At 35.3% G+C, this 27,823-nt stretch overlaps 2 protein-coding genes across 4 annotated transcripts; one reads left to right on the top strand and one right to left on the bottom strand.

Moving 5' to 3' along the window:
- Positions 1-357: 357 nt before the first annotated feature.
- PAN3 (Poly(A) specific ribonuclease subunit PAN3) lies at positions 358-13,863 on the bottom strand. 2 transcript variants are annotated; one of them, XM_053768979.2, is made up of 17 exons: positions 13,530-13,671; positions 13,344-13,444; positions 13,185-13,271; positions 12,942-13,076; positions 12,542-12,638; positions 12,210-12,239; positions 11,690-11,806; positions 8,725-8,823; positions 8,273-8,512; positions 6,849-7,000; positions 6,321-6,442; positions 5,044-5,146; positions 3,856-3,992; positions 2,718-2,796; positions 2,217-2,332; positions 1,490-1,652; positions 358-1,006 (listed from the first exon to the last, which is right to left on the bottom strand). In XM_053768979.2, the coding sequence occupies exons 2-17, from the start codon at positions 13,416-13,418 to the stop codon at positions 890-892; spliced, it is 1,869 nt and encodes a 622-aa protein (XP_053624954.1). In that variant the 5' UTR covers positions 13,419-13,444; positions 13,530-13,671; the 3' UTR covers positions 358-889. The 2 variants fall into 2 exon arrangements, with proteins under 2 accessions (XP_053624954.1, XP_053624955.1); XM_053768980.2 differs by lacking the exon at positions 12,210-12,239 and having other exon boundaries at positions 13,530-13,863.
- A 1,849-nt stretch (positions 13,864-15,712) lies between these two features.
- On the top strand, positions 15,713-27,782 carry Syx7 (Syntaxin 7). Of its 2 annotated transcripts, none has more exons than XM_053768998.1 (8): positions 15,713-15,787; positions 16,116-16,227; positions 17,383-17,452; positions 17,948-18,098; positions 18,570-18,663; positions 19,331-19,452; positions 23,540-23,695; positions 24,265-27,782. In XM_053768998.1, the coding sequence occupies exons 2-8, from the start codon at positions 16,122-16,124 to the stop codon at positions 24,349-24,351; spliced, it is 786 nt and encodes a 261-aa protein (XP_053624973.1). In that variant the 5' UTR covers positions 15,713-15,787; positions 16,116-16,121; the 3' UTR covers positions 24,352-27,782. The 2 variants fall into 2 exon arrangements, with proteins under 2 accessions (XP_053624973.1, XP_053624972.1); XM_053768997.1 differs by lacking the exon at positions 15,713-15,787 and adding an exon at positions 15,794-16,024.
- The last annotated feature ends 41 nt before the right edge of the window (positions 27,783-27,823 follow it).

Genomic DNA, 27,823 nt, shown 5'->3' with positions numbered 1-27,823 from the left:
CAGACTATCTAGAAGAGCGTATACTCTCGCCCTTAACAACGGGATAATGACCGAACTAACATACGTTTTATTAACCTTTCCTTCGTCTGTAATGTATAAAAATAGCTTTTTTAATTTCACTACATTGTTATATGGATTATGAAAGTTAAGACTGGACATTTACTACTTTTATAAGTCAGAAGGAACAGAGGTTAATTACCGTTTTCACTCAATCTTGAAAAATCTTTTTTTTTAATATAATATACTACACTCATTAGCCATCATTATTAGCTTTAATAATGCATTTTGAAATAGTAATTTATAATAAAATTATATTGTCGTACACAAATATAATAATAATATAATAATATGTATTTATTTCTCCACAAAAGTAATAAAAAATATGTCATACTTTAGCAAAAGTCCAGTTTAAGGCCTCTGCCGACTTTAGGTTGCGTTTCCATTTCAACTAAGCTCAATGCATTTCTGTTTTACACAAATAGGATGGCTGAGTTATTCTTCCAAAAATAAAGCGATTTTATTGGAGACATAGAGGTTAGATCAGTGTAACCGCAGACTTAGCAAGATATAACATATTAAGTATTTTAAAAAAAGCTAATCAATTTTGACATTTCTTTTCATTCAAATGTACACTTTAAAAATAAAATCTTCAAATTCCAAATCAATTTAATTATAAAGTAAATACATAAACGAACATGGAATAGCCAAGGCGAAAAGTACACACCAAAATGTTTGCATCAGACAAACTTATTTCGGTGATAAAATTTACGATAACCGGATCACCGATAAAAATGAACAAAGGTTAATAAAACGTGTCTGTGTTGGCGATAACTCGGAGGGGGGATAGAATTGACCATCGTTAACAATACACGCGTCTATGTTTGAAGCCCTAGGGCGGCGACGCGGCCGCCTGCATCACTTCGTCGAATGCTTGCTCTAAACAGTGCTTCAGTTCTGCATACGATACCACAAGTACGCTTTGCTCGTCGCGCGACATTAACTCCACCTGCCGGCAAACATAAACAATAACTATGAATGACTAATCACGCAGATTATGTTAGCCTCAAAGTAAACTTACTTTGAGGCTTGAGTTATGGAATACTAACTCAACGATACATATAGATATATATCCAATACCCAGGTCAATCTGAGACGTGTGTACGATTCCCGCTTGAAACCAGAAACTTTTCATTTTATTATTATTAAAAAAACAAGGAGGATTAAAAAAACGAGAGTACTCTCGTTGGGAGCAGATCTTAAGCGCCCCATCAGATCATACGTATCATAAAAATGCATTATCAAAGAAACTGTAGCAAAATGGAAAATTTTCATATTGGTAGGACAAGGGGAAGTAGATGAAATATAATTTGCATGAAACATCGGGACAGGTGAAACTAAAAAAAAAAATTGTACGAAAATTCGTATAGCTGCAGAGTTCTTTCTGTCGTGTTTGACAAACATTTCATACACGCAGAGGGAGACAACTGACCTTAGCCTCGGAGCCAGTGTCGAGCTGGTTGAGGCAGTGGGTGACATGCGCCTGGTCCAACCACGGCCGCCCGTCCGAAGAAACCGCGTGGAACAAGTAGTCTCTGAACAGCTTCAGCATGTAACGGTCACCGGTTTCCGACCACGACGCGTCCATGTTCAGTCTGATGGCAGAAAGAAATACATAAATATATTCTAACATTAATATTATATCCTAACTAATATTATCAAAGCGAAAATAAGTTTTTTATTTGCTTGTTTGTTTCCTCTTCAGGCTCTATCTACTCGACCATTCATGAATCTTCTTGAAATTTTGCTTACATGTAGTTTGAAGTATTGAGAATGACATAGGGTACTTTCCATCCTGGAAAAATAACTGTTCCTGTGGGAAATAAACGCGGGTGAAGCCGCGCGCACGATCATTCGCGTCAGCATCTGTCTGAGTTCGCCGAAAATGTGTTACAGATAAGAATATGGAGGATAACTTCAACGAATTTGCCGCTAGAGGCGCTGATATTGTGAAAGGTTCATTAACAAACAAAACTTTGTCGATTGTGTTGTGTCAAGCTCATACATTTTTAGAATAAAAATTTTTTTTCTAATCACAAATGATCTATAATCACTTATAGATAAAAAATACAGTTTTGTATATTCTTTGGACTATAAAGCAAGAAAAATACTTCAAATTAGGAATAGCAAAAAGAAATGAAAAATGTTGACGAACTCACTCTGGGCGCTCGTTAACGACTCCTAATTTAATGAGAATCCGTAACAGCCGTCCGTTGTCTATCTCTCGGGCCAGTTGGTCTTCGAATGCGTCCGCGCGTCGTTCTAAGGCCTCCACCTGAATCACATACAAATTATAGGCCCGTGAACATTTCCATGCGCATACAGTCTGTCCAGAAAGAAAAGAAAACAGATTTTTGACGAACTACATTTAATAAATAAAAATAAATAAATGGCCAAGTAAATATAATGGTCAAGATTGGTTGATAAACACCTAGTGTTGCCAGCCAACAGGAGACAGCGCCCTCATTTATTTTCTTCACTTTCTGGACAGACTGTACATGCATGCGCTACAATACTATACAACTCTGCAACAATGTCTCAAGTTAACAATAACGACTCTAAAACTAGTCGTTACTAGAAGAAAAGACATCAATACACCAATTTTTTTCTACTTTTTACTATTTATATGCACAGTGTACACCTCTAAATGTAAAAATTACCTGAGTATAGAACCTCGCTCCAATCATGGGCATGAGATCAGTGACAGAGCGACGAGTCGTCGACGACGACAACAAGTATCTAAATCATCAACAAAAACAGTTTAGAATTAGGTAAAATAACGTATAAATACAACAGAAGGAAACTCGATCGATAAGATAAAGATCCCATCAAACTTATACCGCACCACTACCACCCGTCAAGTTTTCATCAGTTAATTCAAAGTGAGCTTTAAACCGACCACTGTAGACATATTTTACATTGACAAGCTGACAGCGGGCAGTCCGCTAATTTGTCGTCAATGTAAAGTATTTGTACAGAGAAGCGAAACTTTAAGTTCATTTTCAATTAACGTCATATACTGTGGGAGCGATGCGGTATAAGTGTGCTATATGACCTTAACATTTTTACTTTCTAAGTTACATTTATAAGGGAATAGATTTTCCTTCCCAAACTCATGTGGTACTTCGAACCTGGGTCCTTTGGAACACAAGCGAATGCCAATAAAAACAATATTTATGACAAAATTACGCACCTGTTTTCGTGAGAGATGACAATGGATGTATGAAAAAATTACGTTATTTTATGCGGTATTTTAATTAATCAATTAAAAGGCTACTGACATTTGAACAATAGTAAAAGAAATCAAGTATTGCTAACAGACTGACATTTCCGCCCAAAGTTCAAAGTTATTGTTTATTTAGTTTAATATTTAAGCGGATTGCAATAGATATAACAGAATAGTCTCAATAGTTTTTCTGTGATATATTTTATCTAATTTCACTACATTTTAAAATGTATAAAAAATTATATGGCATCTTTTTATTAATTTCTAATTAATACTTCTATCTATGGATGATATGAATTACAAACACGCAAGCATATCAATGTAATTTATGGGCTTACAATCCATACTTGATAAGTACTGAGGGCTGTGATCTGCCACGCTTTCACGCTTAAAATTTCATCAAAATCGCGCTGGGCCGATTTGTAAAAGATATACTTAAGGCAACTAGCTAATATTTAATTTCAAACGATGCAAATTATTTTGTGCTACAGCCAAACCTTTCGCCAAGCGATCGCAGTGGGTTGGGACAAAAAAAAATAAAAAAACAACTAAAAAAAAAAACAAATCCATACAGTATAAGGTTCTTGAGGTCCGCGGAATAGGTCCTGGACACGAGGTCCATACTCGCGGATAAGTTGTCGCAATGTATGGTGCGGCACGCTAGTGCGAGCGCCAGCCGCCCCAGAGCCGTCAGATCTTCCTGTTGAGCCTGAAACAATAAACTCATTTAATTTTATTTATAACAATATAAAAATCTTGAATATCAGTTCACTTGATGGAGAAATCGCTGAAAATACATAAAAACAGATATATATACATTCGAACATATAACCTACTCTTCATTTGGATGCCGGTTAAAAATACGTGTCACTAGCGTGTGTGATCGACGGAAAATTCGACTATAGTTTAATTAATTTTTCAAGACGAGTGCGACTAGGCTTGCGCCGCTAAATCGTCTAAATCGTCACTGACAGCTATAAGCTAAACTTTCATTTTCTATATATTTCTTTAAAGGATAAACAGACTTTTATGGATGATAATTTCAAAGATTTCTTGCAAAATACAGATTTTTTATGTAGCCTTCGTTTTACTAAAGGTACATTGTCGATGTTGATTTATGGGCATATATTTTATTTGTCCTGTCAGACACAAATAACGTTCATTTTTCAAGAATTGTAATGCAAGCTCGCACAGACCTTACCATACAGTCTTACAGGTTTTTGTTTAACAATTAGTACTGACTTTGGGAAAAGCGTACAGTAATACGTACAGTGGTGGACACATAATGTAAAACAATTCATATGAAAATTGAAGTTGAACATCAACGTAAAATATTCGAGAAAAATATGTATGTTCAAACTTTCATGCATAACAATATAGCCAATCAATTAAAAGACTCATCACTATCACTCCATATTGCAAAACATTATAAAATATTATAAACTCTGCAGCGTCTGTCTATTCGTCTGTTCGCGGTAAATTTAAAAAAATACTGCGTGATTTTGAAGAGAATTATTCTAAAATTTACTAAATGTAGCCCGGGGCTTCGCTCCCGTGGAAATTTTGAGATAAAATATAGCCTATAGCAATCTAGGATAATTAACCTTTAGTTGTAGTTTCGGAGATTACCCGCCTCAAAAATACAAACTCACAAACGCTTACATCTTTATAATAATAGTGTACATAAGCATTGATTATGGTTTTAGCAATTGGTTAAAAAGTTAGGTAATATCTGAATCTATATAAAAATATTATTTTACCTGTCCGACGTCGTTTGCGTTGGTGTGTAGTGCGTCTGCGCATCCGCTCCACGCGATCCTCACTCGACACCCGTTCATTACCACTTTTGTCGGGTCCAAGGTTCTATTCACAGATAAAATAAGATTAGTCGTGTGTAAAGTGAGACAGATATATATGGATTATGGAAAATGAACGCTGTCAACGGGATAAAATCACATTATTTTTTATGATAGGGAAATTATCATTATAATCAATATTTTACTGTATTGGTATACGTCATATGTGTGACATATACCAATTTAAAAAAAAAATATTTTTTTTAAACTAAATGAGATGAAAATTTTAATGCTCGAACGGGAATATAATAGTACGGTGTTTAAGAGCACTATGTCCCGATTTGGCATGTGCAATTCCGAAGCATATTATAAATGCGAAAGTCTTTCAGTCTGTCTGAACCAATTTCGATGAAATTTGATATGCAGGTACTTATATTTTCAAAAATCAACCCCCCAAATAACTATAATGGGTGAAAATAGTTTTTCATAAAAAAAAACAACGCGTAAATAACAACAATATGATTTTCACGGTAACTGCGCCATTCAAATAGAAAAATAAATCAAACATGAGCCTCTTTATAAATAAGGGATGACGTATCGAACGGGGCGAGTAGTGATAAAAAATGCATGGGACTTAACTGCACACGACACGTGAATTGATACAGTGGCGACTGAAATAATATTGAGTAGGTAGGTGCCACGAACGGATATAACATTTTTAGGTTTTCGGTAGATTTGCCAGAGAAAGACAATAACTATAAAATTGTTTTAACAGAACGTCATCTAACGAGACTCTCTCATTAACGAGATAATTATGAATCATAATTTTACCTTTTAGATAATCAGATCATTCACGAGGTTTGCAATGTTACAATATTTTTTGACGTCAACTACTTTTATCGTCAAACAGGAACGAACATGCCTCCATGATTCGGAAAGTTCGAATTGCGTTAGAAACTTTTGTTGCTTCGGACTCAAGTTTGGATAACTTGAGAACTGTTCACTTTGCGCGCGGGTCTCTGAACTATAATTCGATAAATCTATATTTGATATATATCTATATTAGTCTCGAAAGCTATAAAGTAAATATTTTGCATTATTAGTAGCAGATACAGATTACGGATGATAAACAGAGTCATTATCTATGAATTAAAATTAAAAATTTTAGCAGTGAGTGAATAAAATTTTTGTACATATAATTTTAACTTTTTTATGTGTATTTAACGTTGTATATGAGTTACCTGCAAGCGAGGCCGGCAGTGTGTATGGCTCTCAGCGCTGCTGTGAGCTGCACAAGCAAACTCCACAGCACCGCTTCAGGCAGCAACGCGCCGCACGCCACCGCTCGAAGCATGGCATTTTTCTAACAAATATTTCATTATTAAATTTATACGAAATATTAAATAACCTAACTTATTTACCTTGTCTTAAATTAATCCTCGGAATCACTCAACGGATTTCCAAAATATACATATAATAATTATTTCATCAGTAGGAAGCCTGAGTCACATAGGACACATTTTATTCCAAAATGCACACGTGTGCGAAACCCGGATTGCAGCTAGTCTATAATGACCTCGGCGAGAACTTTTACTTTTTTTATATATTTGGTTCACCATTAGTCACTACAATTATATTAACACATTGATTTATTAACTTGCATAACCTTTTAAGGTTATTTTTTATCATTATAACATAAATAATTGATTGATAGTTAGGGGTTAACTCAATTTGTGATTTGTCCATAAATATTTATTTATTGTGTGTACCTGATGTGTGTAGGGTCGAGGCGCGTCGGGGTCCGAGGAGAAGGGGTCATGGAAGGCGCCGTTGGCGTCCTGTACAGGGTTGGTGCCCCCCGACAGGTACTTGTTCATGAGGGTCACGCACGCGGGGTGGTAGTCGTACACCAGCACCATAGCTGTCATTAAACAGTTTCGTTTTCATTGAAGTCAATATTTTATTTATTTTGATCAAGTGTCCCACTGCTGGGCAAAGACCTGCCTTCATTTCTTCCTGTCTTATCTTGTGTTAAAGATTTCCAGTTTTTGAAGAACCTGTCCAAGCCATGTCGCCATACCTGGCTTATCCAGTTTACACGTATTTGTTGGAAACCATGAGGTGCAAATATCGATACATAAATGTTTATTTGTAGTACTAATACTAATTCGTAGGTACAGAATAGCTTACTACATATAAACACAGATAAACGTGATTCTGTATGTATGTTAAATATCAGTGTCCACACATTTACTGAAATACCTTAACCTATATACCAAACTTTAGATGACCAAGCCATACTGAGGTACATATCAGCAAAAAAACATTTACCTCCATGTCGAAAATCGATAATTAGAATAAAATCGCGTACTTTTTTTTTTCGAAAGAAAATTATATTAATAGTATCCGCGTATGTATTTTTTTTGTTTCAAAAGATATTATTATAAAGCTAATATAATAGCAGCCTCTACAATATAATAGCAGCCTCGACAGGCGAAGCTAATATGCGGGTAGCAACGACACGACGCGACGGCGAAATTGGTTTCCCGCGCCATGCAGCCATACTTACTGCCACTAATTTAGATTGAAACCGGATATTAGGCAGGCAACGCCGTTTTAATATTTAAGTACCTATATATAATTAAGGGTTTAGGGATATACTGTATGCAGAGTGTTAATGGAACGAACGAGAATTTTCTCATGGTTTTGCAGTTGTTAAATTATTGTTTCAATGGTATGCGTGATATATTTGTCACAATAAATTGGAATCATCATCAGTCCCGTGACCAACCGCTGGTTACATTCCTAACCTTCACCTAGGCTCTCATTGTTCAGTTCCCGACGGTAATGTGATTTATGACATACCGATGACATAATAGTCACCTTCGCCAACAGATACGTCGCTCTCATACAAAAGCGAAAATTCCCACGCTATTAATCACTAGAAAAAAGTAATAAAACTAAACGACCCATGCAAAGTGAAATGTACTTTACTTGTAAGGCCCGAGTGTCGGTAATGGTGGGATACATTTGATACTTACAACTTTAAAAACACACGTGCCAGCCCTTGAGGCTAGTGACGGAGCAATGACGACGAACTATCTAGCAGCTGCCTGTGAGATTTCTTGGAATCTAAGCCAAAAAAATCTAAAGAAAAGTATGCTATGGGTATTGCTAAATGTATTTCACTTACAGTGGTCCCCAAAAGCTTTGGTCGTGAAGTAGTCGTGTAGCTTCGCGACGTTAGGGTGGTCGATTTGTTTCCACATTTCCAGCCGTTTGGTGACTATTGCCCCATAAGCATGGAGGCGTCGCAGCGCGTAATGATCGCCGCTTTGACGATGCGATGCGCGGAATGATGTGGCCATGGAGTGTGGGGCGGCGGATTCAAGGGGCGTCAGTTCGGAGTACATCTCCACATTTTCTGGCAAATCTGGATGAAAAAAATTTAAATTACCTATATGCGAGATTCGTAAAACCACTCGTAAATAGGACCACCCAATGTCCCGTGAATGACGTACGAGGCGACTAAGGGACTCAACGCCTTAACAGCGTTTATGTTAGCGAATAGATTTCCAAATAAATTGTCCAGCATCTTATTTTGATAATCATAGAGATGTCGAATTAATACGTTGAAAAACTCACCAGGAAACTGTCGCAGATCAGTCTGCAGGAAGACGTCATCGTTCCTCTGGTAGACTTCCGACCTGATGGTCTCAGGCATGTAGAAGGAGGCGGCGAGGCCTGGACGAGAACGTTATATTAATATTACTAGTATTCGCCATGGGCTACTTGGCTCTCGGTGTAAAAATAAAATGCATATATGTATAAAATAATTAAATGTCACTTTCATTGATATTTTTTATTAATTCACTATTATTTTGTTATTAATTTTTGTTATTAAATTATAATTAGGAATGCTTTTTGGCTCCAAACTTATGTCATACATAACACATCACTGTCATACAAACTCCATATATTTTTTGATCTTACTAACATAGTAAAAAAGTGTTTTATTTGACTGGTTAGTATCTGGACAATGCAAGTACTATTATTACTACATATGGTAGGAAATTATATCGTACTCAGTAGAGTACAATATAATTTCCTATAATTTCCAATAATGTGGGTTTCAATACAATAGTATTGTACACTATAGTGGATCATAGAATAGAATATATTTGTATGTTTTATAAAATAAACAGTTCCACATATAGTGGACAATTTTTTGTTGCGCAATCTGAACAAGCCACCTCATACGTTTTCGAACGCTCTGCGATTGTGGCACTAATCCTGGCGTTTATCTCAACCAGCACTTGCTTCGTGCGCGTTCACCTGCATCGACTATCTCTCTCATCTCATTATTCATTTGCACACAGCAAATGCAATGCAAAGAAAAAAAGAGATAGACGCCATTTACAATTGTTGCACTTTATATACAATATACTTGGTGATATATTTAATTAAATAATAATTATAAATTCGCTGAATATAAGAATGCTAGAGCCCAATAATATATCGCCTTGCGCGTAATAATAAAATAAAAAAAAAGAAGAAAATATATCGCTATTGCCAATTAAATATCGTGGTTATAGATTTGAGAGGGAAAAATATGATGTTTTCAAAGTACCTATATTCACAAAGATTGTATGCAATGTACATACAGCACTTGTTCTTACGTACCTCAAGAATATTATTACGTACCTCAAATCTATATACATATAATCTAATAAAAACATATATATCTAATAAAAACGTCTGTTATATGTCTTGAATCACTCTTTTTCTTTAAAAAACCCGCATCAAAATCCGTACAGGTACAGACAGACAGCGGGTAGCTAATATATTAAACCCGAGCGAAACCGGGACTGGCCGCTAGTCGAATATAATCTAATAATAAAAAATTTTAAACCCCAGCAGTGGGATACAAATGTTAGATTTACAAAATCTTTAGGATTATGGAAAATTGTGTTGGAACTCATGTCTAAAACCGCAAAGGATAAAAAATAAAGTCTATATTCCTAACAAACATAGAGAGCCGACACAATCAACAAATGAAGCCTATTAAATATTAAATGTGGGCTTAATACCACCACGTATCATCCTCCTAATATTATAAATGCGAAAGTGTTTAAGGATGTATGTTTGTTACTCTTTCACGCAAAATCTACTGGATTGTTATGAAATCTGGTACACGGGTAGAGTTTAACCTGAAATAACACATAGGGTACTTTTTATCCCAAAATTCCCACGGGAGCGAAGCCCCGGGACTCTAAAACGGGAAGTACACTGGTACTTTAAAGTGGTGATTGTAAAAAAACATGTAGTTTCAACTATCAATCAAACCGTCTGTAAAATATTCAACAAATGTTCCTGCAATATCCAGCGAGCGATGGATACAAAATTGAACCAATTACGGCACGAACACGATACGTCAATGCGGCGCGGAATAATTCATAAGCACCTTTATAAAATAGCAATTCAGCCTTCGCCATTAGCAAAAATAACGGGTTAGAAAATTTATAGCCTGTTGAACGAAAATATCTTAATAATATATAAATACGAAAGTTTGAGAGGATGTGTGTATATATGTAGGTATGTTTGTTACTCTTTCACGCAAAATGGATTGTTATGAAATTTGGTATAATAACCTGGAACATAGGTAGAATAAATAACCTGGAATAACACATAGGGTACCTTTTATCCCGAAATCCCCACTAGAGCGAAGCCCCGGGGTGAAACTAGTTATTTATATATTTTCAGGATTTAGACATTTTATAGTAAGAAAATCCTTTTTAATACGAGTGTATAAATTGGATGTGTGTGTGCATGTTTCTTACTCAATCACGGAACTAGACGAATTTCGATGAAATTTGGGACACGTGTAGAATATGATAATAGCATATGAACCAAAAATTCCCACGGGAGACTCGAACCACGACTCGTTTAGCAAATTGAAACATGTTAGTAATTTATACCACCTATAAGAATATGGGAAATTCAGATGTGTGCTGATATTTGGTTACTTAAACACATAAAATGTATTCAATAGATAAAATTAAAAAAAAATCTGGACCTCTACTATATAAAATATTTAATCTGGACCTCTACTATATAAGATACTCCAATAAAATATTTATCCCTAAATTACCAAGAGCTTTAGAGTTGATTTTTCACAAAACACTTGTGTATTTCGCTTAGCATAAATGAGCTACTTTTGGCCCAAAGAAACTGTTGCTTGTTAGGCATCATTTACAAGTTCAAAATAAGACTTCACAATATATATAAAAAAATGCATTATGTGCTTCTGTAGAGTTGTTACATTTTTTCTCGCTTCTCAATGTTCTGCTTATAGTATAATATTAGAAAATAATTTATATCCATCATGGGAAAAACTAATTACACTCGGCTATATTGTTACTAAAATGCCTTAATTGAATCAACAAAAAATATTGTGAAATACCCAGTTATCTACATAATAAAATCTTGAAAGATTTATACTGTTATAATATTATTACAAACATAATCAATCAAACACTAATCAAAAATAAATACAATTTGGTCAAGGTTAATCAAACGATCATTGTTAAGGAAAATAAAACTAACAAACCTGGTTTCGATGTCAATGGTGGTGGGCCCATTTGTGTTGGTGTGCCCGCATAGATCTGCGAAGCGTAAGGCGATGCCGTCGCGACGGGGCCAACACCAAGACATGCCTCTGCACCACCTGAATATTCATGTAATTTATTTCATGCTGACATTTAAATGTAACTGACATTTACAACATCAAATTTTGCAAATTGATTCAGTACATGTTGTTTCATTGAACTTGCTAGACCCTTACAGTTCGGTGTGCACTGATAGTTATCTAGTTGAAAGTTAGCAGTACAAAGGGTTCCCAATTTGAAACAAAACCCGGACTTTGAGCTTAAAAGTTTTAAAGTGGAATATCACTTAGGTGGTTGATTGATGGTGATATTTGAATGGAAAGGCACATCATGGCTTCACATCACACTAGTTCTGGCCACTTGTTTCCAGCAGGTACATTTTTAGCAGCATTTGCAACAGAGAACATTATGTTATTTTCTGTAAGAAAATAAAAGTAATAAATGGTGAAATGATAATCGTACCTGGGATAAATATTATTTGTTCGTTAATAACTGTAAAAAAAATTATTCTCTGTTATAGTATGTAAAGTACAGTAACATTGTCAAAAGATAAATGAATCTTTTGATGATCTTACTGAAGGAATAGATATATTAAAGTAACAAGAAAGAAGATTGCAGCACATGGATTAGTTTTGCTTGGTTATAACTTGATATATTAGTGAGCATTATTTCACATGCAGGTTACAAATGTATCTAAGAATGAGCCAGTGTTTCTACAAGCTGAATGTGATCTATCACATATAGAAAATATTGAAATATCGCATATTAGAAGAATATAAAACTGTATTAATTACCAATAGATGCTGAAGAGTTCAAAGGTCCTGATGTGTTGAGGGTGTTGAGGTTGTCAGAGTTGGTCGAGTAGAAGTATGTAGTACCACCCACATTTTCCTGGAGACATCACAAACATTGTTTAAGGTTTAACAACAAATAAAAAGATATCAATAAATAACAAAAACTGTTATTACATAAACTATTGCAATCACAATGAAGTTGTTTATATTAACAGGTTGAATTTATCCAACTGGTGGCTTTTGGATAAATAGTAATAAGTACTATACAATATACATATCAACATACAAGTGGTACAACAGGTTAATTATTATTCCGTAGTGTGGTCATTTCAATATTTCTCATTATCCATTATATTCATTACAAATCATGTTTTATTACTTACACAAAATATTTAATTACCTGATGTACTTGTGTGTTTGGGGGTATCACAGCTAATGTGGTGGCCAATGTGGATGGTGGGGAGCTTTCAGGGGAGTCCGGTAGGATGTTTGTGGGACTAAAGTAGTTAACCGGCACAAACTCACTAATCAGAACCTGTGAGAGGTATACTTTGTTTCAACTTCAGATAGAAATTAAGTTTATTCAAGGAAAAACAAATTTAAATGCCAAACAAATAAAATACATTGATAAAAATAAACTCACCTTTTTAATGGCAGTAGGGGAAGACTCCAAGCTGAGCTTACCTAATGCTTGATTAAGGGACCTGGTGGGGGTCGAAGTTGTGCGATTCTGAAACATGCAATTAATGAGTTCTTCTGCCACCTCATTTTTACTTCACATTGAAGGAATCTGTTATCCTACCATGTACGTCACCAACTTCGACTCTTGGGGAAGCCCATTCGGGGGCGAATATTGCAGAAATATTGAGGGATCCATCGTACCACGGTACTCGGAACAGCCAGCTGGTGACAAAAAATAAGAGAAAATAAATATCTGCAGCTAATTGACAGTCAATCAGTAACAAATTGCAGGGACGCGACCGCTTACCTAATTAGTCACAATTATAATTCCATCTTCTTCTTCTTCATCAGTCTTTCTTACCACATCGTACTCATACATCACAGCATATAACGGACACGAACATTTTCACTTTTCGGCTGCAATAATATACCTATTCTTTGACAGACAATCAAGCCTTACACAAATAAGCTGTTTGTTTAAATACTAAGCTCATTGTCACAAGAAATACATGTAAAACATTCGTTCGTGAGTCGATCAAATCATTATTAATTAAATATAATCGTTTTTTTACAACAAAACATTACAATTTCTAAATAAAAAACAGAGGATAGGGGACACGAAGACAAATACACACAATAGTAGGTGAAACACATTATATACACACTAGGTATGTTTGTGTACGTGACGGTTGGATTGTACCAGAGACTAAATATTAACCTACCAAAATTATAAAGGCAGTGAATGGTGGACGAAGTCGTAGCTTATTCATATCCATTTTTCATAGTTGGGTTATAATAAACTGATGATACAGGTAAGTTGCTATAGCATGCAAGTAGATGTAGCTGCTCTACTCCGTTACGATGCTTTCGCAACAAGCAGCCAGTTTGCGTTGCATTGATAGATGGTTGTAGGCAGGGCTAGTATACGATTTCGTAACAAACATTCCAACTTCGTTTGATCCTGAGAACAATTTGGTTGGTACTAAGTTTTATTTATCCGCATGACTAACAGAAAGGGATACATGTATATAACAGAAAAGGAGAACCGCCACGCTCTCATAAACTATCATAATGTATCTCTTTCTATTTTCTAACTTCATCCCTATCTATTGGTTGATTGAATTGAATCTAACCCGGAGTCGGAGGAACAAACGCGGTCGCACACATTAGTTTTCCGAATTCGGAATCCTAATCAGTAGTCACAATTCGGAAACCCGACTGCTCTTCTTTCATACAAAATGTTCACACCACTGAACATCTTCCTTCTTTTTTTCAAATGGAAAAATAAAGCCTAACGTCAGGTTTGGAAAGATTCATAAAGTCAGAATGGAAAAAAATCGATAACATCAATCGCCGCACACGCATCGAATTTCCATTCAGTTTTAGATTAGATTAATCATTGCTGGTCGGTTTGAATTCCGAAAAGTATCCACGAAGTACGTTTACTAAATCCATGGTATGAACACATTGTATAAACATCATTGAAGAATGTTCTTTATGGGTTGGTACAGACAAACATTCAGACATTAATTAATAAAAATCTTTATGGGTTGGTTGGATAGTGAAAAAAATGTGTCTATGAAAAGTGCGGTTGTCAAACTAAAATATATAAGGGCTTATTACACAGAAGCTGGCACATGGACAAGACCAAAAAACAAATGATGCGGTCACCATTATTATTCATGGGTTGCACAATGATTTAATCCAAGTGACCTCAAGGTGCAACACAAACTGACACATTATTGCTGTGTATCGAAGACGTAAAAAGAAAAAATAATAAACTAGTTCCTCGTACACATTTAGCTATATATGTATAATTTTGTATACGTGTACATAACATTATTGTACACGTATACAAAATTATACAGTAGGTACATTTTTTGTGGTAAGTAAATTTTGTAGATTATTTAATATGAATAAAGAAAAGGTGATGATGTTTCAGAAAACCTACAACGACATTACTACGTCCTGAGGGTGTTTCTTTTTATCGAGTACACATTGTGTAAAAAAGAGAACGTGTGGACGTTAAGACGTAACTACGTGTATTTAGTTTCATGGTAGCACCCCGCACAGCGATAACATGTTTTTTTTTATTATTATTAGCATTATAAAATAAAGTAATGAGAAATGCGTTGATCCTTTTTGGTGCGAATTTTTATTTTATCATATCGCCAAATTTAGTAAAATTACGAAATATTCACTTTTGTCTTATCCTGTATGTCCTTCTGCTGATGCCTTCGGTGGTAAAGACAAATAAAGCAGATTTGTTTGGTTTACCACAGTGTTTTTTAGTTTCACTACGATTGGGGAAAAATTTTCAAAATGTCTGAGATAAAAATCTTTTACGTCGGAGCTGGGGTTGATTTCTTTAAAATATGCGAAGGATGCGCCGGCCTGTCATAAGAATGATTATTTGGAGCGGTCGGTCAGTAGGTGTACAAATCCATGTGCTGTCATCTGTGAAAGATCCCTTTATAATTCAGTTTTGTAACTAGCTGTCTGAGTCTGACTGAGCCTGTCAGTCAATCTGTCTGTTCTGTTGGTGTCTGTTTGTCTGTCTGCCAGGTCAGGTTCCTTCCTTCATTCCTATTTTGTTGGTTGATGTAAAGAAGTAATTTTTCGTAGTTTTGAATTTTAGGTTTATTGGTGTTTTCATCGTCCGGATTTACATCGTCATTCTTGATAAAACCTACGGCTAAGACCTAATCTCACTTTGTTTGCGATTGTTCCTCAATTTATATCAATAACGCAGTAGAAACCACGGTGCACGTCATAAATTTAATTTTGTAATTTCTACGCTAGGTAAGTAGATTATTCGAAGCCATTCTTTCGTTGTCAAATGACTTTTATCGTAAACATAAGGGTGTTTAAAATTTAACATTCCCTTCAAAAGGTGAACATGGAGACATCATATCAAGGAGGCGTGTCTTACGACGATGCTGGAAGAAGTTTCCAGCGACTGTCTCAAACTATCGCGAGTAACATCAACAAGATATCACAAAATGGTGAGTAATCCCATTGTCTGTCTTTTGCGTTTTTTATCTTTGCCATGTGTAAACAAAGGCCTTTGCTTACAAACTGTTTTTTGCTTTAGATTTTCTTTGTAGGTAATGCTTTTGCCATGATTTTAATGCCAATAAACAACCCGTGTTTGAAGTCAAGTGTTATCATAATAGGTACCAACTAAACATATTTCAATAACTTAAATGTTTAAATAAAATACTAACAAAATCTAGCTGTATATTGGAGCTTCCATTACTCTCAGAACACTGAAAGTACTTTTCTTCCTTTCAAATCTCTAAGTATGCACTTAAAGATTCGGAAGGACGCTTAATCTACATTTGATCATCTGCACTCGGGAGAAGTGTACAACATAGAGTGCATAGAGTGAGTTTGTTATTGAACTCAATCACTGCAAGTTTTTATGCCTATTAAGGTGCAGCTAAACTTGATAGTTTAGCTGATTGATTGACTTGATAGCACATTGATATGTGACATAGTGATTGATTACACCATTCTGGCAGTTTCTCACTGAAAAGTTTCAATGCTCACTGCACTAAGTATTCTGCTATGTATACACATATACACATTTTCCAATAATTACTCTGTTGTAAGCAATTCCCCTTGCTTCTTTGGAAATTTGAAAACAAATAATAGGTATTTAAGTTTCAGGTTACATGCAACATATGCCAAGTACATCCAATTTTGCATGATTCAGTAACTCACATTAAAATTTTCACAATATTACTATTCATACAATTTTACCAAATCTCTGCTAGTTATGGATATGCTTCGTTTTATAACATACTATGCAAATAAATTATTGTATTCTATAGATCAATTATTCAGTATTATAATATTATTGCCAATATATATATATTGCTAATGCATTCTCATGCACCCATATTTGCAACACCACCTAATCATTACAGCTCAATATTGTTTATGCTACAATTTTGAAAATTCAGCTTTTATTTAATAATGACAGCCTGCCTGAAGACAATCTTTTTTGGGAATGCTATTGTTGCCAAGCCTATGTGTCCCTTAGTAGTGTCGATAGGAGAATGGGAACTGTTCCATTCTGAGGTGGAACAACACATTGACCCTTTGAACTAGCAAATCTATATATCCTGCAATCTACACAATGGTATAATTTACAGTGTCTTCATTGACTAAGATGGTCAACCAGCTGCAGACACCACAAGATTCCCAGGAACTCAGAAACCAGTTGTAAGTACTTCACTTTTTTACTTGTATTTGTGTGATTCCTCTAAATTTGGTTAATAAATAGTATAAAAGTAATATAATGTTTGTAAAAGTAACGTAATGTCATCATTCAATCTGTCAAGCATGTTCTATGAAGGAAGGCAATTGAGTTTAGGTGTTTTGACCCTTATGAGTTTGTAAATGGAATAGGTTATGTACTAGCTGTGCCTTAATGCAATGCTCCCTGAGACAATTGGTTATGAAGTATCCAATTTGCCAGGTTTTATTCTACCTGTACACCATTTATATATCATCACATCAAAATCCATTCAGTAGCTTTAGTGTTATGAGTAACAAACATAGACAACAAACATACACACATCCTAACTTTCGTATTTATAATATGAATGATTGAATAGTATAAGAGTTGACTAACTATTTAATGGTATAACTTGATGGACTGATCAAAGCTATACAGTAGAACAGATGGTGGGGTTTCAAAGTGTCCATTCTCTATAGACGCACGATACAGAACAACACTCAGAAGCTTGCAAAGGATACATCCTTGATGCTGATGGACCTGATGAAGATGCCCACAGACCAGCCTGCCAACAAGCTGTCTCGGGACCGTCTCAGTGAGGAGTACATGGCGACGCTTAATGCTTTTCAAGTAAGTACTATTGCTAAATATAAATAATGTATTAATAATGGAATTAGAAAGTTTGGTTCTATTGCCCTTGCTTTCCTTGAGGACTATGTTTCTAAGGTAGGCCTCTTGTTTGGACCCTTTCTCTCGTGTGGTGTTTGAGCTGCTGCTTATTCGAGGCAGCCCAGCTCCTACTATTGCTCTTAGAAATACATAATTTCAGTTCAAGAAAAAAACAGTCCGATATTTTCTTAGTCCCATTTTCTGATACAATGGTAGCTCAATATTGATGGTCCTCTCTGATTGATATCTAGTAGAGTTATTTTTCTAAACGTAATAGGCTAACTCTGTTAAAAAATAAAATAGAAATAGAACAAAACACTATAATTCAATGTAATTTCTCTCATTTCTATAAATGTAATTGCGCAAAATTTACAATACATAGTTTTATTTAGAAAAGAAAATTAATATTTGCATGTATATTTTCTTGGGTAGGCTACGCAAAGGTCGGCAGCGCAGAAAACCAAGGAAGATGTTAAGAAAGTCAAGGCCCAGTCGGTCAACATTGGAGATCCCTTTGCTCTCGGTGGTAAGTTGATATTTTTACCTTTACCGTTTTCACTATGTTTGTGTGCCTGCTGTGTGACGTCAAATTTTTTAGGAATGGTTGCGCCGTTGCGTTCGGGGATTTTAGGCCGCGAAGCCCGGACTCAGCGTGAAAAATAATCGTAAAAATTAGTTTCCGCTGTGATGTTAACAGCCTGTCTGACATCAAACCTTATTAGGAATATTGATATAAATATAGACTATAGACTTATTAGGAATATATATAGACGACCTCGGTGCGCAGTGGTAAAGTGCTTGCCTTTGAACCGAGAGGTCCCAGGTTTTTTTTTATTTCTTTATTTATGTTATAATAATTTATATGAAAAATGGACATTGTTAATTGAAGACTTATCTTTTTCTGATTGGCCCGGGTCTTGGATGTTTATCTATATATGTATATGTTATAGAATATAGTATCGTTGAGTTAGTATCCCATAACACAAGTCTAGGACTTACTTTGGCGCTATCTCAATCTGTGTGATTTGTCCTTAATATATTTATTATTTATTTATTAGGAATGGTATTGTTGTTAACTGTCTTCTTACAACATCCAGGGCATGTCAAAGTTTTAGTTCAGTAGTATTCGGCTACTTTACCCGAGCAAAGCCTGAACGAGCTGCCAGAATATTATAATTGTGTATGTCCGTCAGGTAACAAGGATCTCGTGGAGATGAGCGACACCAACGTCCGCAAGCAGGAGCAGCTCACAATGCAGAGCGAGAGGGAGCTATTGGAGCTGGAGGAGCGGGAGCGAGACATCAGGCAGCTTGAGGTGAGCCATCATCTATACATACATATAATAATGTTATATAAATGGAAATAAATGCGCAAATTGGACAACATTATAGACATTAAGCTTGTGTCGCGAGTCCGATGGTCACAAACACAGAGACGGACATTATATACCCATAACTGTAAACATCTATGATCAGAATCAGAACTACAAATATTTGCCCATGTGAGGAATCCTCTAGATAGCGTGGAGACCACTATTGCTCCGGAGGTGGTCAATGCCAATATTTTAACAGTATGTGTAATACTTGGCCATAATTAGATAAAACTAGCTTTTGCCCGCGGCTTCGCCCGCGTGAATTTCACACGGGAGCAGTTATTTTTCCGGGATGAAAAATACAGTTGGAAATATGGAGAAGGACAGGATACCTATCCTGTCCTTCTCCATATTTCCAACTGTATGTAAGCTTAATTTCAAGAAGAAGAGTTAACAAACCAATTTATTTTCGTATTTATGATATTAGTTAGGATTCTGGCTGTTGGCCATAAAGTTTGAAAAGAGATAGAACTCTGTCCCCTTTCTTCTTGTTTATATTTCTAATACAGTTCTCTTTCTCATATAAGCGCAACAAAATACGAGTATATAACGATGCCTATAGTTTTTGCCTATTGTTTACATCACACTGGTACTTGTTGATTGAGCGATTTAAATACTATTAGCTAATAACTTATAATAAAACTAATAGCATCCCATCCCGGATTTGTTTATGAAAGTACATATAAAATTTCATCAAAATCGGTTTAGCTGTTTCGGAGGAGAATCGTAACGTAATTAAAACTCTGACACGAGAATTCTATGTATTAGATATCAACTCAGAAAGATTAGATGAATCGGATCTTGTGAGTAATAAAATGTTATCTATGAAATTATACCAAACATATTTAATTATTTGTAGGTGCGTACGCACCAATGAAATTTTAATAATGATTGGGAGCATGATAATTTTTAATAACGCTCGTGTATTTTTTTGTTAATTAAAATCCTGCGCGTTTCGTGATGAAGTGAAAAAAAAAACGCAAAATCGAATCAAATGCAATGTGTTTCTGTTGTAGCTAACAAACCACGTATATTATTTTATTGCCATCGATAACGGTTTTATCAGCGACGCTAATTAGTTACACTTCCAAAATGTTTAACAAAACATATATTGCGATTTTTTTTTCATTATTATATTTATTATAGAATATTTCATTAAAAAATGTAATATATATGTAGTTCTTTTGTTTCAAATATTTAACACAATTTCGATTGACTAGGCATATGTATATGGTACATATACATAGATCATCACTATATAGTATAAAACATAGTAGCGACAGACAGCGGGAATTTCTGTCGCTATTTAATTAAATCTTTGAAACTGCGCAACGGATTTTGATGCAGATTTTTTAATAGATAAATCGATATTGCAGGAAGGTTTAGGTGAACAATTTATTATGTTTTTACCCGAGCGAAGCCGCGACGGGCCGCTAGTATGTATACAATACAATGTTGTTGACCACATATCGAGTGTCAATTATATCAATTTAAAACAATTTAGCTGTTAGCACAAACAAGTATAATTGATTGTATTCGAAGTGAGTTTCGAACGAATACAATGAAGTCTTAAAATATAACGTTACAAATAAATCCTTGATAAGTCCGACGCGATTACTTACACGTCACGTCAATATACGCTATCAATTTGTTTTTTAAATAAAATGGAACTTTTAACTCTATCTTCTCAAATTTTATATGTATAATACATTTTGGATTTCCTGGCTGTCCGCTCCTCTGATTTCTTAGGTTCGATTCTGGGTGTTTAGTAGAGTAGTTATACTATATAAAACAAGTCTCGTGGTTACATTCGGGCCTGTGCCTGTGGATTTGTACATATTTAGCAGTCATCAGGCCCACCAAACCAAGTTCAAGTTCAATTTAAATTTTCAAAAATCACGCGGGTCGATTGACTATTATCATTTCTACTTTTAAGCGTGTCGTCTAATCGTATTAGTGGAAACCAATAAGGCGCCACCGATACAGCATTATCTGTGGCGTCACACACATCCTTCAGCAGGTGGTAGGACACGCAAGTGCATGTGTGCCTTGGTATGGAGGCAAGAGACAAGCAGTTTCCGAGCTTTATTCCCGCTTGCCCATATTTTCAAAAGCTTCGGCCTATGATCAATTTATAATTGAATTCAACTATGTCACTGCCATTATTAACATACGTTTTACAAGCGTACAGCATTTCGTGTGAACACCCATTCAAAAAGGCCAAATTTATTTCAATAATACTACAAAACAAGTACATAACTCATAATTGCATTATATCCATTGTCTGTGAGTCACCCTCTTGTGTAGCTGATCAGTACAAGTTTTAATTATAATGCTATAACATCGTACGAGGGCTGCTATTTATGTATCCGGAATAACAAAATTAAACATACATATATTATTACATATGGTTTTATTGTTTCTCGAAGTATTCTCCGCGATGATCTATGCACTTCTGCATACGATGAAACCAATTTTCAAAGCACTTTTTCCATTCTGATTGAGGTATGTCCAAAACGTGTGTTTTGAACGCATCAACGGCCTCTTCGCGGCTCGAATTTATTTTTAATGTTTGGAAATAAATAAAAATCATTGGGTGCCAGGTCGGGGCTGTACGGCGGATGACCCGTCAATTCAATCTTTTGACCCTCCAAAAAATCATTTGTTTCAGCCGACTTGTGGTAGCTAGCATTGTCGTGATGAAGTATGATTCTGCGTTGTGGGTTGTTCTTTCGTATTTTTTCAAAGACTTCTGGCAAACAAATGGTGGTGTACCATTCAGAATTAACCGTCCTACTATTCTCTAGTGGCACTGTAGCTACATGTCCGTTGATACCAAAAAAACAAGCGACCATTTGCTTTAAAGTGCTTCTCGCACGAACAACTTTTGTTGGATTCGGTTCATCTTGAAAGACCCACACCGTTGACTGCTGTTTAGTTTCAGGGTCATAAGCATAGATCCAGGTTTCGTCACCTGTGTAGATATTATAAACAGCTTTTGACGTGCCACGGTTGTATTTTTTTATCATTTTCTTACACCAGTCGACACGAGCCTGTTTTTGATCTACGCTCAAGTTGTGCGGAATCCAACGCGAACAAATTTTTTTAACAATTAAATGTTCGTGTAATATCGCGTGTATACTCGTCATATTAATGCCCAGAGACGCCTCTATCTCGCGGTATGTAACATGACGATCTTGCATTACTAATTGTCGCACAGCATCAATATTTTGTTGTACCACTACCGATTTAGGACGACCCTCCTTAATTTCATCCGTGAGCATAGACCGTCCACGTTGAAATTCCTTAAACCAATAATACACAGTGGTTTTCGATGGTGCTTCATCTCCAAAAGTTAAAATCAGTTGTTCGATGCACTGTTTTTGAGTTAATCCACGCCGAAAATCATAATAAATCATCGCGCGAAAATGTTCACGAGTTAAATCCATGGCAAGGAAGACAAGCTATTTTCAAAATTGGCGCCAATTGAAAAAAACAAATGACAGGGACATGAAAAATATTTATTCTCTAGCCGAAGAGTTCTATTTTCAAATGTTGTAATTACTTTTTAAATATTCTAGAATTATTGGCCAGTTCCGGATACATAAATAGCAGCCCTCGTATAGTATATACCTTATCCAAGCCACCCTGTTGTTAATATTAATTGGCTCAGTTCGATCCCTTGTTAGTATGTAATGAAAACCAGTAATGTGTGGTGAATGGTGAGTATGGTGAATCCGCCAAAAATTGGCGAACTGTTTGCCAATAGTTTATAGAATCGTACGTACATAGCAAATACATACGAATAATCTTTTTTTTATGTAATCTCTCAACACTTGAACACAAAACGATATATTTCACTAGGGACAAGTTTTCACTGCATAAGTGAAGACTGTCCTTAGTGATATTTCACTAGGGACTTATCGTTTCGATCTGCACTGTCCATAACTAAACCAATCATACAGATTGTATTGGTGTTCATGATGAAGAAACGGAATATTCATATGGAGTGTTTTTTTGCAACCGTCAGAGCGACATCACAGACGTGAACCAGATCTTCAAGGACTTGGGGCAGATGATCCACGCTCAGGGAGTGGTGGTGGACTCGATCGAGTCGCACGTGGAGTACGCCGCGGACAACGTGGAGGCCGGCCGGCACCAGCTGCACGAGGCCGCCAATTACAAGGTAACACACCTATTTTCGTGTTAAATTGGCTACTTGACTGGGTATAAAATAAAATACAATAATTGATCAGTTTTATTAATTACTTGATTTACAACTTTTCGGAGTCATCAAAGTATATTAGAATTGCCATTTGACTCGAAAATCCGTGACGTCTTATTACATCACTGTCATGTTTTTGACATTAGGAAAAAGTACCTATCTGATTCGACTGGTTTTAAAGTAGCCAATCATTTCTGACATGTGGTTCCGCCCTAAAATAGGACCACTCCATATCCTTCCGTGGGTGTTCTACGAGGAGGGAGTTAGGGCTTTGGTATCTGCTGATAGAATACAATAGCATTCATAAAGTGGGTCGACATTAGGTCAGACTAGCGACTGGTTGTAAAATCGCAGCCATTACTTCAAATATTTTTTGGTGGGAACAACGAGGCATGACGGAGCAATGGGGGGTACAATGGTACTAAAATGTCAAAGTTTTGCCGTGAAATAAACGCATGCATTGTGAAGAAATTTACGGCACGTATTCAATTGTTTTTCAACGCTTCATAACCGATTGTTTTCGTTTTCAGAATAAGCTGCGAAAAAAGAAAGTCTACTTGGCGATCGTCGTCATCATCGTCATTTCTATTATCTTAATCATCATATTCCATCGTTGAGAAACCAACCACTTCGGAGTACTTATATATACGACGTAAACATGTAATGATACCTGTATGTATGTCTGTACTACAGTCCTCGAGGCGTGAACTCTGCTTTGTATTAGTGTGCGTAACACACGGATATTATCGACTGATATATGCATGTGTGGTGGGGTTTGTTCTAAATTTCGGTGCTTGAAGAAAATAACTATAGTTACACATGTGTATAAAGACGAGCTTACGCCCCTACTTGTTGTAGTCACATATATTTAATTAATGTAATTTTATTTTGGTCGTGGATAGTACGTATTATGAATCTAAGTGTTGCTCTTTACAAAATTGTGCACTGTTGTCCAAATTAAAATGAATGAAAAACTCCCTTCTTTTCCGTAGTTCTATTGGATGTCCCATTGATGGGACAATGACAAAAATCATTTAACCGTTGACCCATTTACTTATGGGACCACGGGAAATAGTTCTAAAATTAGCTAAGATTAACTGGACTAAGACAATAAATTCCATGTTTGTATAAAAATCCAATAATATTTTAACTACATCGAGTCGTAAACTGTGTTTCTGTTTCTGATAAATCTGACAGATAAACTGCTAGATAAATCTGCCTGATGTTATTTAGCAAACATATCGAACACTTGTGAAACACAATTTCTAAAACGCTATCTGTTGTAATAGGCTTTTAACAATATGATTGTTAATTTTGCGCCGTTTATTTTGATATGAGCAAATTGTTTTGTCTAACGGAAAATTGCGCGGATTTTCTGTAAAGAGAAATATATACAAAATATATACAAAATCACAATCTAATCAAATATATATATATATCGTCCAAGTAGTTTGTGATTGTATATGGTTTACATATTTTTTTAATTGGCCTTGATTTTTTTAAATATATAAGTGGATTGTGAATGGTTTATATTTTTTACCTTGACCTTGAAATTCCAAAAAAGGGAGGAAGCTGAAGCGCTTGTCAAGATGTGCTTTTAATATACATAATTAAAAGGTTTGCTTACTATTTATCTTGGACAAGGAAAAAAGCACCTATGAAAAGGTGTTAAAAGGTGCTGTTTTCATGTAATCAAACCTTTTAATCATTTATATTAAAAACACATATCAACAAGCGTTACAGTTTCCACCCTTTCTTTTGAAATATCAAGGTCAAGGTAAAAAATATAAAAAATTCACAATCCACTTATATATATATAAAAAAAGAGACAATGTTTTGAGAATTGAATTTTTTGAACGTTTAAAATGTTGATTTTTGCAACTTGGAAGTTTCTAGACTCGGGGTCTTAAGAGATTTTTTTTTGGAACCAGTTATATTGCAACTTGAACGTTACAAGAATAAACAATTAAACATTAATAATAAAATTCAACTCTTATGCGTGTTTGAAAAGTACTGATTTCGTGTTATAAAATGTTTTAATGAATTCCTTTATATATGTATTATAATTATATTTGGGCTTTGTGTGTAAATATTGAATAAAATAGCAACTAACACGCTGTAAATTTATTTTAAAATCATATTTCTTTTAAGTGAACACTCGTATAGACTTGTATTGTGTGTAACACAACTTATTGTATCATTTTTATATTAAGTATATAATATGAATTTGTATTTATTAGTAATAAAATAATTGATACTAAATTAGCGCGTTTAAAAACTAAAATATGTCCTGCAATTGAGTAACATTTACAAATAGAATCTTGAACTAAAGTTACAAAAGTTCCGCCCAATTTTATTCAAATTCTCATTAATTATAGTCGACCGATGTCAAGTAATTTTGCATGGATTTTTATGAAGTGGTAATTTGGGCGTGTCTGTATTTGAACTTTTCTGACCGTATGCCATGGATCTCATAAAGATTCACACCAAATCTAGGACTGTTGAATATTTGTATTGTAAAAGTGAATATTCAATAGATAGTTCTGCTTTTTACAAGCTTTTGTTATTTAGTTTCACGCTTTCTGTCTGAATCTTAAAAGTAAAATATCGCCGACTTACGCTTGTTGCCGCGTCATAGAGTAATGCAGAGCTGCAATATCCCACGTCGCTTTAGTATTATTATGATGAGAATTGCCGAATGTTGCACACAGGATCGGCTCACAACGAGGAATCCTTGTATTTTATGAGGGTGACACATGAGGGCACTGTTGAAATAAAGACATGTAAAAATTTTTATTTATATCAATAACATTTTTAAATTTTGCTGATTCATTAAAATGTTGCCGACACTGCCCAAAAATAAAATTAATGTATGCCCATATTGCCCATGGAATTAGTAAGTACTTCTATAAATCCATGTGTATGTCTCCATCGATGAGCACACACTTCGTAGATAGATTTGCATAAACACTCAACTATGACACGACTCATGCCACCAATAACTATCGGATGTGGGTATTATCTGGGGGCACGGCAGTGCCGCCACAAGTCGTAGAGCTTCAACTTCAACGCACGAACCTGTTTGTCTGAAATAGGCGATAAAGTATCACCTGAGTGCACCTGAATTGGGATTTACTTCATGTCATGAAATAAGTGGCCCAAATCCTCTACCTAAATGGAAGGAGAAGATTTGTGGACCGAGGCTGTAAATTGTCTACGCAGAGAATCACTATGTGAAAGACCCTTCCTGTCGCTTCATGGTTTGTGGTCTTAGAGTAGAACCAATAGTAGAAATTAATCATTGGATCTGAGTGGAACAGATAGTAGAAACTAACCCATCCATTATGGACGTTTTCAGTGGCTTTGAGTGGAATAGGGCTTCTTTTGGAGTTCCCTTGGTGGCTGCAACATTGGTGTTTTCCCGATTTCTTCCCCAGCCGTATAGCATTGGAGCTCAGGGTCCGCATTCCTACTTTTATCTGCGCTTCGCACGCCCTTCAGATAGACTATTGGTACGCATATCCTTCTTGAAGCCATGACATCCGACCAATGTAAAAATTTGTTATGCGTTTGCATGAACTTAAAGGCCCTCTGTTTTGTATATCTCTATTTAATTTGAGTTTCAAACAGCACTTACATTTTTCAATTTGTTATTTCACGATGTGAAGCGACGCCATGTTGTTATGAACTTTATTGTCACCACTTGCTGTAATTTCATTATCATCTTAAGTTAGATGTCGTTAGGTTTCCACCGTAGATCAACAAAAAGAAATACTTAATAGTTTACAGTGAAAATAATATTTCACAATTTCCTATAACAAACTATTTCAGTTTTTAAACTTATAGCAAATAAAAATACATTTCCACCCCATTCCAAAAATATATAACAATGTGAAATTCAGTATAATATTATTTGTTAATAGGTTTTTTTTTAATTATATTATTGTAATCATAGATTTAAGATATATTCAGTAGTATCTACATACCTATGTATAATGTGATAAGTTTTGTTGCATCCTATATATTAATTATAAACGGTTTTTAAATATTTCGGTGTTTTCTTCACTTTTATCGTTAGATGGCGCTAGA

This window comes from Plodia interpunctella, chromosome Z (assembly GCF_027563975.2).
Source record: "Plodia interpunctella isolate USDA-ARS_2022_Savannah chromosome Z, ilPloInte3.2, whole genome shotgun sequence".
NCBI lineage: Eukaryota > Metazoa > Arthropoda > Insecta > Lepidoptera > Pyralidae > Plodia > Plodia interpunctella.
Note: the sequence above shows the minus strand (reverse complement) of the source record. Positions and strands in the feature narration are given on the sequence as shown.

What these genes read in the sequence shown, in the direction of transcription:
- PAN3 (XM_053768979.2), bottom strand. Translation starts at nt 13,418, where the DNA reads ATGGATCCCTCAATATTTCTGCAATATTCGCCCCCGAATGGGCTTCCC. An exon ending in TGATCTGCGACAGTTTCCTG is followed by an intron (nt 8,513 to 8,724) that starts GTGAGTTTTTCA and finishes TTTTTCATCCAG; the next exon opens with ATTTGCCAGAAAATGTGGAG. An exon ending in ACACTGGCTCCGAGGCTAAG is followed by an intron (nt 1,007 to 1,489) that starts GTCAGTTGTCTC and finishes GTTTGCCGGCAG; the next exon opens with GTGGAGTTAATGTCGCGCGA.
- Syx7 (XM_053768998.1), top strand. Translation starts at nt 16,122, where the DNA reads ATGGAGACATCATATCAAGGAGGCGTGTCTTACGACGATGCTGGAAGA. An exon ending in CAGGAACTCAGAAACCAGTT is followed by an intron (nt 17,453 to 17,947) that starts GTAAGTACTTCA and finishes CATTCTCTATAG; the next exon opens with ACGCACGATACAGAACAACA. An exon ending in GAGACATCAGGCAGCTTGAG is followed by an intron (nt 19,453 to 23,539) that starts GTGAGCCATCAT and finishes TGCAACCGTCAG; the next exon opens with AGCGACATCACAGACGTGAA.